Genomic DNA, 12505 nt, shown 5'->3' with positions numbered 1-12505 from the left:
TATTACTAAATTCAAGGTACCAATATTTTTCACCTGAACTGTCCCACAGTCTCCTAAGTCATCCCTGCTTTCATTCTGGTCCTTCTATGATCTATTCTCTACAGAGCAGTTAGGATGATCCTTTGAAAGTCAGATCATGTCATGCCTCTTTTCAAAGTCCTCCAGTTCCCATGGCCTCTCATCTCATGCATAATAAAAGTCGAGATCTTTCCAGATTCCTTGGGTTTCACATAATGTGTCTTCCTGCTACTTTTCTGACAATTTCTTGCTCACATTTCTATACTTTCACAGATGGAACTCCTTAAACTAACTGACTACTTTCTTGCCTCATGGTCTTTGCATTTGCTGCGCTCTCTGCCCAGAAACCCTTTTTCTAGAAACTGGCTTGGCTCATTCCCTTACTTTCTTCAGGTCTCTGTTCAAATATCATTTACAGGAAGACAATCCTTGATCACCCTAAGGAATTCAGCATTATCTTTTCTCATCCCTTGCTCCTGGTTTAGTCTTCCTCACAGCACTTATCACCACCTGACACAGTATACATTTCTTAACTGTCCACCTTCTTCCATAAGAGTCTGGGGGCAGGGATTTCTTTCTGTTTTGTTTATCACTCTCAGTGCCTGGCACATTACAGGTTTCGATAAATATTTGCTATTTGAAGGAAGAATGAATTCATTCAAGTAACTTTTTAAAAGTGCCTTCTATAGGCAAGGCACTAGGCCAGGAAATGGAGACAGACACAAAGTCAAGTTATAATTTACTATGCCAGACTCTTTATGTGCATATTATTTTTGTTTAATCCATTCAGCTGATTTCCTTCCTTCCTTCTTTATCTCTTTCTATATTGAGTGCCTACCATGTATCAGGTGGCGTAAAAAAAAACCAAACAAACCAGAAACGAAATCTCAGAAAACTGAATAATCTACCCAAGTGTTTATAGAATCCATATTTCAATATCTCTGGCAGGACAGAGCAGATTGCTATTTGTGCCCTGTAAGCATAAAATAATTACACAATAAATTCTTATTATTTGATTCAGCTAACCCTACTGAGTTTATCTCCCATTTCTAGAGAAATGAGACATGAAACAAGTGATTTCATGTGGTATGTGCCTACAGTTCCAGAGCACAGTATCTATTAATAAAGATTATCAAACAAAAATTTTATTAGCTATGTTTTCGGTTCCTTAAAACAAGTTTTTAAAGTGAAATTTTGTAGTTTTTAAACTGCATAAGTCTGGATCACCTCTGGCGGTGGTAGTGGTTTAGTTGCTAAGTCATGTCTGACTCTTGCGACTGCATGGACTATAGCCCGCCAGGTTCCTCTGTCCATGGGATTCTCCAGGCAAGAATACTGGAGTGGGTTGCCATTTCCTTCTCCAATGGATCATTTTTCTCCAAAATTTTTATTTTCCCCCAAATACTACCTTTCATTAAATTTTTTCTTTTGAGAAATCTCGTCCACTTCGTTTTCAAACCCATGGAATCTTCATCTCTTCTATATGCCTCTCCAGACTAATCCAACCTGAATAAGTAATTTCTACCATCTGTTCTCTTTCTACCTGCCCAAATACTGAATATTCAAGACCAATTTACTTTGGGTATGCACAAGGTAGACTTAAGCAGGTATTAACCACTGGGCACAATAACTAATTAGCCATGGTTCCATTTACTCTGTTACCAAAACTAATCATCTGTTACTTGAGGTTCTGCCCTTCTTGATCATCATAGTCTAGAGCGCATCTTCCTCAGAAGGAAAGTTGATTTTTGTATTGTGCCATTTATCCTTCTTTAGTCAACTTTTTACTTGTTATGTCTCCTTTGTACTGCAGTATTTCTTTGAGGACAAGGAGTGGGTCTCACAGTCTTTTGTACCTATATAATGTATAGACTAAGGCCTTCATATAAAGAATCTGTTTAACAAACAGGATATATTTGGGGTATCCTGCTTAGAGATAGCAAAATCTAAACAGTTTAGTAGAATGTGGCTCTCCTATGTGAAAAGCTAAAATACAGGACACAAAGAATTTTCATATATTATTCTTCACTAAGTCTTTCTAGTCAGAATAGCTGTCTTAAAATAATCAAACTTGGAAATGACTTTAATTCAGTTATCTAATTTATTTTGCTTAAATGATTATTCATGTTTGATGGTACCTAGTCCTCTAATGGACTATAAATTCTTCAAAGGTATGAGTCCCTACTTTCTAATCTCTCCTTATCAGCAATATCTATTAATATGATCTACACAAAGTGCTTATTAAATCTTGACCATAAACATACAGAGAAAAATGAACCTAGTTCATTTATTAAGAGAAATTCTACCTGACAATAAACAATGGGGTGAATGGTGGTGCCATGTATTGAATGAGGAAAGAAGGAGAAGATAGAAGGACGGAGGATAGCAAGTCAGGAGATTAGTTTGGGATATGTTAAGCTTAAGTTACCTACTACCCATCTAAGGGGAGGAGATGGGTAGGCATACATTATATAAGTCTGGAGAGCTTAGGGGACAAATAAGGCTAGAGCTAGAAATTTGGGAGCCATTGGCGAATAGAAGATTTTCAAAACCAAGATTGTTAAATGAGATCAGCAAGAGAGCAGACATAGGGACAAAGATAACATTGTCTTGGGGAACTCAGAACACTGCAAAGAAGAGGTTCCCTGTGTGTCCAAGAAACCAAGTGAAGAAATTACTTCAAAAAGGAGAGAATACTTAATTATATCAAAATGGTATTGGGGAATTAAAAAAAAGATTTGAGAACTATTAGATCTGGCAATATTGGGTTGATAACTTTTGATAAACACCTCTGTAGTGGGGTGGAAAGCATGAAAACCTAATTTCAGTGGGTTCACATGAGAATCAAAATGAGTGAAAAGGAGAGAGAAGGTGAGCACAGAAAACTCTCCTGAGGAACACTCCATGAAGAAGAGCAGAGAAATGGGGAGGCAGCTTGAGAAGTGGGATCAAGGGAAGGTTTTTCTGCCTTTAAGATGGGAGATGTGTTTGGGTGCAGGCAAAAATGATCCAATACATTAAAAAAAAAAAAAAGGTGAGAAGAAAGAGAATAAATGTAGGAGCAAAGTTCTTGAGGTGAGAGGGAAAGGGTTCCAGGATATGAGCACAGAGGCTGGCCACAGAAGGAAGCAGGGACAGTTAATCCCCTATGACAGAGGGGAGACAAAGGATATGGTGGTATAGACAGATGCAGACAGACAGCAGGTAGGAAGATGATTTCTTACCATGAACTCTAACTACTACCATCATAACCTTCAGCATCAGTTCTCTTTTGGGATGGTCTCCTCACATCTAGTCACACTCCTCTGGCCTATCTAGTAGCCAGAATATAAATGAGGTGACACCACTTCCCTTCTCAAATCCGTCCAATGCTTTCCCACGTCACTTAGAAGAAAACTGAAAGTCCTACACAACCTTACTATGTTTGATTCTTGCTTACCTCTTGTACTTTATTCAGCACTCTCCCTCTGGCATGACATTGTCTAGCTTTTCTGCTTTTTCTTAAGCATACCAAAATATCCTCTCATCCAGAGACTCTGAACTCATTCTCTCTGGTACATTCCTCTTCCAGAATATTCCCAGAACTATTCTCAGAGAATATCCTCTTCCAGATATTTTCAAAGATCCTTTTCATACTTATCCAAGCTTCTGCTCAAATTTTCTCAGAGAGGCTTTTCCTTATTCCCTTAAGTTTTCCCTTCCTCTGTATCTTTCTTCAGAACACTTATCACTACTTGCCATTGTATCAAGATACTTGTTTACTTTTTAATCTCCCTACTATAAGGGAAACTCCACAAGGCAAAGACTTCATTTGTATTTCAAGGCTTAGAACACAGCACACAAATCTCAATAAACATTTGTTGAATAAATGAATGAATGACTTAAAAAATATATAGGGTCACTTATTTCTGGATTAGGAAGATTTCAAAGATTAACACTAACTTTTTTGAGTTTCTGACATTCTGAAAGGAAATAACTGAAAGAATTTGACTCATTGATTTTACGTTAAAAAATACATATAGGAAGATTAACTTTGAGATGAAATATACATTAAACAGTTACCTGATCTTTGAGAAATTTCCTGATGTTTCGATGGGCTCGGGAACATTCTGTTAACAAGCTGAGAACTGGAGTGAGACCCTCTCTATAGCTGCTTCCCTATAAAGAAAACCATACATGCTGCATTAGATTACTTTCTATCAGTATTACTTTTCTTCATATAACTGAGTATATTAATACTCCTCTTTTTGAGGGGGAGATATTTTATGTTACCAAAGCTGTAAAAACTATTTTAAAAATTATTTTCTTAAATATATTTCTATTTCATGAGTTATCATCATGCTTACTAATGCTCATTTATATCCTTGATTTTTCCTACATTTTATAGGACTCTCACTGGCTCAATGGGCTTAAAGGCAGCAAAGGTTTTCATGACCGACCCCAACTAACTTTCTGCCTTTTAATATAGTTACTTGACAGAGACAGTGATCAGAAAGGAGAAAATAAGCAGCTTACAGTGGCAATTTTCCTTTAAAGATGTCTTTTGGGTGTTATGGAAAATATTTATCATCAATTTTTTTTGGGGGGGGGATAATTTTTACCTCTAGAACTTATAAAATATCTACACTAGAAAATTACTTTTTTCTTTGTTTTCAGGCACTAGTCACAATTTTGGTGTCACATCAACACACTTTTCAGCTTTAAACAAATAAATTCACTTGGTTTCAGCAATTTGTCATTTATGGTAAATAAAAAGCTTTCCAGAGTATAAATAATTATTCAAGATATCAGCTATAAAAAATTTAGATTAAAAAAATCACATTCTGTGATGTTTGTATATGTGTACAATTACATTCTTTAGAAGCATCTTCTCCATTTTATCAGAATTACCTTGTCTATTCTCTTCTCCATAAAATTGAGTAAGACATGAATGGCTTCCATATTCATACCATTGTATACCATGGTATTGCTTTTCAAAACTGTTTCTTTCTCAGCTGTTTTATCACTGGGCAGTTCATCTAAAGTCGTTGCTTCTTGGGCCGTTTCTTCATGGGTTAATGGACAAATGAGAACGTCCAAACAAGAGACCGGAACATTGCTTAAAAGGTTGACTGCATTGCTGAAAAGCAATTTAAAAAGACAATATTTTAATTTGATTGAATAGTCCTTTAAAATGCAAACATAGTAAGACTTTAAGGAGTCAATTAAAATTCTTCTTTTTCAAAATGAGCCTTTAATATTATTTGTCATTTACTGACAAAGAGACAAAAAATAAAAAGAATTGTTTCAAATACACACATGGCAAATTAGAAAGAACAGATGTTAAATGGACATACACAATCACATGATGTCATGTCACTTTCTGAAATGCTAAAATAGGAATTAGTGAGCTTTAACACTAGCTCTTTAATTTCATTATGATACAATACTAGTCTTGCAGTTTTTCCTTGGGGTTTTAAATCCTTTTGTGGATTCACTGGTGTTATATTATTCCTTAGATTACAACATAAAGCATTTGAGAAGCACTGTATATAAGCAGCTTATCATGGAGGCAACAGCATTAAAAACCAAATATTGCAGGATTAAGTTTTGTCCTTTCTAGATGTAGAAATACAATTTTTAGGTCATCCCCTTTTTCGTAAGACATTTCCAGAAAATGGTAAACGGTGCTTTTTCTCCCTCTCTTATGCCCAGATTTCTTTAAAAGAGGCCAATATAGCTATTTCAAATCTTCATCCCCCTAGGCCTTTCTTGCTGTGTATTAATGAAATCACAAGCCTAGTATGTACACCAGTAGGGGGAACCCAAACCTTGTATTTTTTGGTATTTCCTAAAAATTTTGTTCTGCTTCTCAGTGTGTAAGAGATTAAAATGACATTAACAATTTAAAAATCAGACATGCTCTTACTTAATATATTTTCCTTCATGTATTATTTCATATTTTTTCATTTAAAAGGAGAGGTGGTGTTCTGTGCTAACTGGATCTTAAAAGCCTGTGCCTCAGAACTTCCTGATAAACAACAATGGAGAGACAGGCATTACATTTCCTAATGACAGAGAAGCAGATCTAAAAATAACCACATCCTGACTAAAAATAAACTCTTGCAAATGCAATTTAAAAGTCTAACCACTTGGAAACCAAATTCAAGGCTTAATCTAACTGATGCAGTCTTAACTTAGGCCACAGTAGTTTCTTTTAATTTAGATTATAGTGACACCCTCAAAAATAAAAAATAAACAACAAAATAGAAATAAAATACAAAATATTTTCTCTCCTCTATCCTGAAGTGTGGCTGCATTTCCCTAAGAATGAGTATTTCTTTTCTTTCTTTTTACATTATGGGAAATATAAAAAAAATCAAAACCAAGAAGAAAAATAATTTAACAAGTCCTATGAATGAATGGTTCCTGGTAAAATACAAGTTATTTGGTTCTACCTACAAAGAACCTACTACAGCTGCTGCTGCTGCTATCACTGTTACTAGTATTAAACAAAGTCCCTTTTTGGTTATTTGTAAAAGATCACAATTGGCTGAAATACCACAGTTTTCCCTCAAACTTTCCTTTTAAAATTTTTGCAATTATCTGTAGATAATTATCTATAGATAAAAATATTGTGCTCCTAACTTAAGCATTTGGGAACTATTATTAGATATCATAGATTTACTGGGGGTAAAAGAAAAAAAACAGAACTCTTCTTAATTAATTCCTAAAACTGTAAAATCAATTTTGAAATGTTACCAGTATTTTTTCAACACAGAGGGCAATAGGCTGGAATCTAACACAGAGACCACACTGAAATATTTAAGGTGATGCATTACATTATAAAGTACTGCTTCCCTCTAAATTCATCTAAAATTGGCAGTTTCTAGGAATTTGGTAAATTTAAAAAATCAAATGTAGAGTTTGAGTTAACAAATATTTGGAGGTTTTAGGCTTTTCAAGAAAAGGTTCCATTTTCTCGTTTCTTATTGAACAACTGGGTTACCAAACAACTACAAAATTAATTTTCTGGCTCACTGTGTCCGAGCTATTCTTTTTAAGTAAGGAAAGCCAGCTTTTTGAGTTGTCACTTCTCTGACAGTTTTATTTGTGGTAGAAGAGTGTATGAAATTCTCCAGCTACCAGGAAGTCAGTGACTATGCACAAATCTGCACAATGGTGTTTGCATTCCTACTCCAGGGGGTAGAAATACTGTGTATATTACTCTCCCCTTTTCAGCCTCCTAGAGATCATTAATCACTGGGACATGACATCCTCCCACTCAAGCTCCCAGCCCCCTCCTGATATGCAGATTCAAAAGCAAGGGCCTATTTAGAGCTCCTTAATGCTCTGATTAAAATCTAGTTAGTTGTGGGAGAAGGAAGGCAATCTGAAATCCAGTCCTGTATCAGTTGCTGGGCTAAACATAATTTAATACCAGATGACACTGAGGAGCATGATAACAGTATAAGCAGACCTACAGCTGTTAGCAAACTTTCCTGGTCAAATGTATCTTCTGTATATTGGGAGCTCACATACATTTTTTCATGGCTGGAAAATCTACTTATATGAATCTCAAGATCTTCAAAAGATTTTCAGAGGTAAATACCTAAGTTTACCTTAATCTAACTCAGTTCAGTAATTATTAATTACTTATGCCAGGCATTTTTAGACAGGTATTATGAAGAAAACAGAGGTAAATCCCTCCCCTTCTGGAGCTTATTTTCTAGCATGTAGAGATCAGTCAAAACAAGCTAACTGAGTAGAAGGCAATAAATGCTCTGAGAGTAAAATTCAAGAGGGTAAAGAGACATGTGCATGGTGGTTTAGCCACAAACTTCTTGGCAGTTCTTCACACCTGCCACTGCTCCTGCCCTTGGGCCTTTGCTTCTGTGCTATTTCCTGGACCGCTCTTTCCCCACACAGTCAAAGGGCTCACTCATTCCCTCACTTCCTTTAAGTCTCTGCTGAAATACCATCTAGGTGAGGTCTGCCCAGATTACCCTATTCAAAACTACAACTCATCAACTTAGTTGGTGAGCCTTGGAGAACAAAGATCATACTCTCTTTTTCTTTGTCGCCTCTAGAGCTCAACATAGTGTCTAACACACAGTAAGTACTCAGTTTATAAATATAAATCAAATGAAATGTTCCAATTTTCAAACATTTATCAAAAGTCTGCCATGTGTGAGACATTATGCTTATTTTTTAACATTTTATATTTGTAATATGTGTATCAAATCAACACACTATACCCCTTAAATGTACATAATGTTATATGTCAATTATGACTCAGTAAAGCTGGGGGAAAAAGACATTATACTTAGCATTGTAATGAGGTGTCATTAGGTGCTGAACTGTCCCCTTAAATATGTGAGATAAAATGAATTGGTCTAAACAAAGAACAACAAAAAAAGCAAGGAAGCAAGTACTTTTTAAATACACACTGGTACTTTTGGATACAAAAAAAGAAATCTTTGTAGATGCCAATGTGTTGAGTGAAAGAATTAGGGTGAGAAGCTGAAGGAAATTAAATCAGATCTGGTCCTTCTCTCTCCTTTCTTCTCTAGCATACAGGCCATCCCCATCTTCCCCCTTCTCTCCAAAATAAAACAAAACCACAACCACATCCACAAGCAACTCTTTTTTTTTTTTTTGGCTAAGTGTTTAGCATACACTTACTGATTATGGACAAGAGGGCTGAAAATACTCTCAAGCAGATAGCAGAGATAGACAGAATTAGGGTGTCCTTTAATGGAGCCGCAAAGGTGGATCATACCAACAATTTACTTTTTACCATAAATAAAGACAGAAGGAAATGAAATAGAACATATAGATTTTAGAAAGCATATAAAATTCTGATTAGTGGTAATAAAGTTGATGTCAAGGTCAGTTGTCTTTGTCAGCTAACTCATTTTATCTCTATGTCCATGTCCTCCTGATTTCTCTAGGGGGAAAAAGAAAGGCACTGTCTTACAGAGACAACATATCAGAAAAAGCTGCTGCTAAGCCATATTTTTACTCATTTGTCTCCTAGAGCACCTTAGCAGGTTCCTGACATGCCTGCCAAGCATCTGGCTTGATAAAATCTTAGATTAACAGAAAAGAGATTTCACTACACAATCACAATATATATAAAGAAACAGCTTTCTAAACAAAATATCAAAATTGAAGAAACTTTAAAGAAGAGATTTAGAATGAAATATTGGATCTCAAAGCCAATATGCTCATTATAATAACAGTAACAGAAGCAGCAGTGGCAATAGGGTTGTGGTGCTGGCAGGAGCAGCTTCTCCCCATTTTCTGAGAATTCACTCCATACCAGGGATGGATGGCTTTACTAATTGCTCTCATTTAATCACTATTACAATCCTTTGAGTTTGATGACAATGCATATCCATCCACCACACTATCTAGGTTTACTTATTTCCTTACATTTTTTCCTCTTAAAAAAAAAAGCAAAAACAAATTTACAAAATAAAGGTAAAAAATGGAATGAGGTGTTGAAATATGAAACATTCCGATTATCTTTAAAATGATGCTTTTAACCACACACATAAGTTTTCAGAGCCACTACAACTGGGCAGAATTTAGTAGATATTACAATTCTAATAAGGTTCTTAAAATAACCCTTTGAGGCTGGTACAGTTTTTCTGCATTTAAATAGATTAGCTTAGAGTTACTACTGCTCTAATGATACTAATCACTTTAATTCTGATTAAAGGGACATGCAAGGCCAGTCCAGATAAACTGTCATGTCAGCAGCAACCTCAATCTCCCAAGAAAGCCTTTTAGAAATACATATAAATCTGTCTGTGGCCCTAGGGATATTCCTTTTTATTTATAGTAGAACTAACACATAATTTATCAGAGCAACTTATAAGATAAAAATAAATTTAAAGAAAAATATTTTTTAAATTTAAGAAAAATAAGTATTTAAAGCAAATATCAGAAATAAAGATATCAGATTACTTAAAAAAAAATCTTTTCTTGTTAAAACCTCTATACAGTTTTGCTCTCTTTTGATGAATATTGGGTACTGTTTTAAAATATTAAATTCACTTTTCAGAGAAATTCTTAGCAATGTTTTTGTGACTAGTGTTAACAACTTCCATCAAAACACTTTCTTCTCATATCCTTGTATGAATGTCATTTAACTTGTGATATCAGATTTCCAAAATAAAGAAATTTATACCTGGGCTTATAAACCCATTTTCTTTTAGATTTAATATCTAGGTTTCCAGTGTTTCTTGTTATGAAAAAATTAGTGAGATAAAAATGCTCAATAAAATCTTTTTTAAAGGATTTGAGCTACTGCAGTTAATCTGATTATTTTTAAAGACACAGTTCTAGATATTTAAAGGAACTTTTGATCTGTAGCTACAGAAAAAAGTATACTTTTTAATTGTGAAGAAAACAATTTTTTGAAGGCCTGCAGGGCAGAGTACATAAGGTAACCTACCAACAAACTGAGTACAATATCAAATGATAAACTGCCAATCATAACTAAAATAATATGGATATGACTGAAAAATAACAAGGGTATATTTTACACTCTGGCTGTATTTCTATACAGTTTTACTTAAGCTATATTTTGGATATACCATATATTTTGGATATACTGTATGTGCTGTATATACTGTAAATATAATGTATGTTTTGGATAATTTCTAAAGATAATTTCTACTATTAGAAGAACCCAGTTTTAAATTGTTTTTAAAGGAGATTTAATGCCAAAGTTTACAAATTTGAATTTATTTGAATTGTTTAAAATGTCATTTGTGTTCTTATAGAATAAAGCACCATAGACAATCTCATGTTAAAGTAAGAAGTGCTGTTACTACTAATCTGACATAAAATAGAAAGTAAGAGAACTGGAAAAATGCATTAGTACTTCTTCAGTTGTTCTCAGAGAATGATAACTTTTAACAGCAGTCCATAATAGCTCTCGTGGGCAAGTCACAAAACTTGAACTATTTTTTTATATATTGATGATACTTGAGACTGTGACCCAATTCTTATAATAAGTTTTAAAAATCTGATTAACATTGCTTAAGATATACTTTATGATAAACCCTCTTACAATGAAAATATAGTGTTAGTTTAAGTGTAGTAATTAAAATCAGGGTTCAACCCCAAGCTCTTTCACTTATATGCAATCTCAGAGAAACTGCTTGATTTTTCTATGACTCAGTTTCATCACGTATTGAAAGGGAAAAATAGTACCTACCTCATAAGATTGGTGTGATGATTAAGAGAGGTTAGTCTTTATAAAGCACTCAACATAATGCTATACACAGTATTCAATAACTATGTGATATTATTATTGTTGTTCTGGGTTTTACTGCTGAATGCAACAAATGCCAAATTCTCTTCTCTTGCTGAGGGGCTCAATATAACAAAGTCAAAGGAAACAGAATGAAAATTTCTCATCAGGGCACAGTAATGATTTTCAACCAACTGGCTACCTGATTTACTATAATATTTCCACTTTCTTGTGTTTATAACAATTAAAATCAAATGCATAAAAACAATAAGAACTGATTATGTCTTTCACTGAGATATCAATAGAGGCTACCTACCTGTGTAGCTCTTCTGTTTTGTCTTCAGTTGGACCTACGATTAGTAAACAATGACGAAGGACAGCTGCCATGACACGAAACTGATGAGACTCACTCTATGGCAAATAAAACAGAAGAAAAATTGGAGATTGAAAGAATGCCTTAGCAAAGAGTCTGGTACATTACCACATTCCTGGGAGTCATCCTATGGCATATCAGACCCCCAAAACACTTATTCTCATGCGTACATAATAGACACTAGGATGTTCCAGGAATAATTTCCAAGGTAACACTAAGTGAACAGTCATCTCATATGAACAGCTACAGCTACTGCCAGAAATGGCTGAAACCAGAAATTGTTGATCTGGCCTCTCCCTTATGATGTGTCAGTCAAAGAAAAACATGATCAGATCCATATATTACCTACTCTGTTTTACCTGATGACAAGATTCAGTGCAACTAGGGATCTTTTCCATTTCCACAAAGTCTAGATTCTTTTGTTGGATAATATACTGTTCCAGTTTACAAGTCAGTGTAAAAATTCAAACACATATAATACTATCTGATATTTCAGAAGCAGGTTGTGGGTTCTCAGTAAAAATACCTTATCTCTTAAGTTTCAAAGACAATGGATTAAAATCTACTAATCTATCTACTTCATTTTAATGAATCTTCTTAATCTCCTAGTTCCTCCCAATCTTGCTCCTAGGCTCTCCAAAGTGACAAGCAAGTGATGAAAAACAAGCAATCTGAGTTTAATCTCCTATTTTCCTAATGTTTACTCATTGGTAGTGGTATTTGGTGGCTGAGATGGTAAAGTGTCTGCCTGCAATGCAGGAGACCTGGGTTCAATCCCTGGGTTGGGAAGATCTCCTGGAGAAGGAAATGGCAACCCACTCCAGTATTCTTGCCTGGAAAATCCCATGGACAAAGGAGCCTGGTAG

The 12505-nt window shown here is 34.8% G+C and overlaps 1 protein-coding gene across 5 annotated transcripts in view; it reads right to left on the bottom strand.

The window, feature by feature from the left end:
* Positions 1-12505, bottom strand: part of RIC8B (RIC8 guanine nucleotide exchange factor B) — a 102344-nt gene that overhangs the window by 40158 nt on the left and 49681 nt on the right. For all 5 annotated transcript variants that reach the window (XR_011256044.1, XR_011256045.1, XM_069585252.1 and 2 more), the window contains exons 4-6: positions 11583-11677; positions 4909-5137; positions 4081-4176 (exon numbers count right to left, since the gene is read on the bottom strand). Coding sequence is in view for 3 of the 5 variants with exons in the window: in XM_069585252.1 (XP_069441353.1) it covers positions 4081-4176; positions 4909-5137; positions 11583-11677 (420 nt within the window). In the remaining 2 variants the exon portion in view is untranslated. The remainder of the gene's footprint in view (positions 1-4080; positions 4177-4908; positions 5138-11582; positions 11678-12505) is intronic.

Source organism: Ovis canadensis, chromosome 3 (genome assembly GCF_042477335.2).
Source record: "Ovis canadensis isolate MfBH-ARS-UI-01 breed Bighorn chromosome 3, ARS-UI_OviCan_v2, whole genome shotgun sequence".
In the NCBI taxonomy this organism is placed as follows: Eukaryota; Metazoa; Chordata; class Mammalia; order Artiodactyla; family Bovidae; genus Ovis; species Ovis canadensis.
This window is presented reverse-complemented; position numbering and strand designations above follow the sequence as displayed.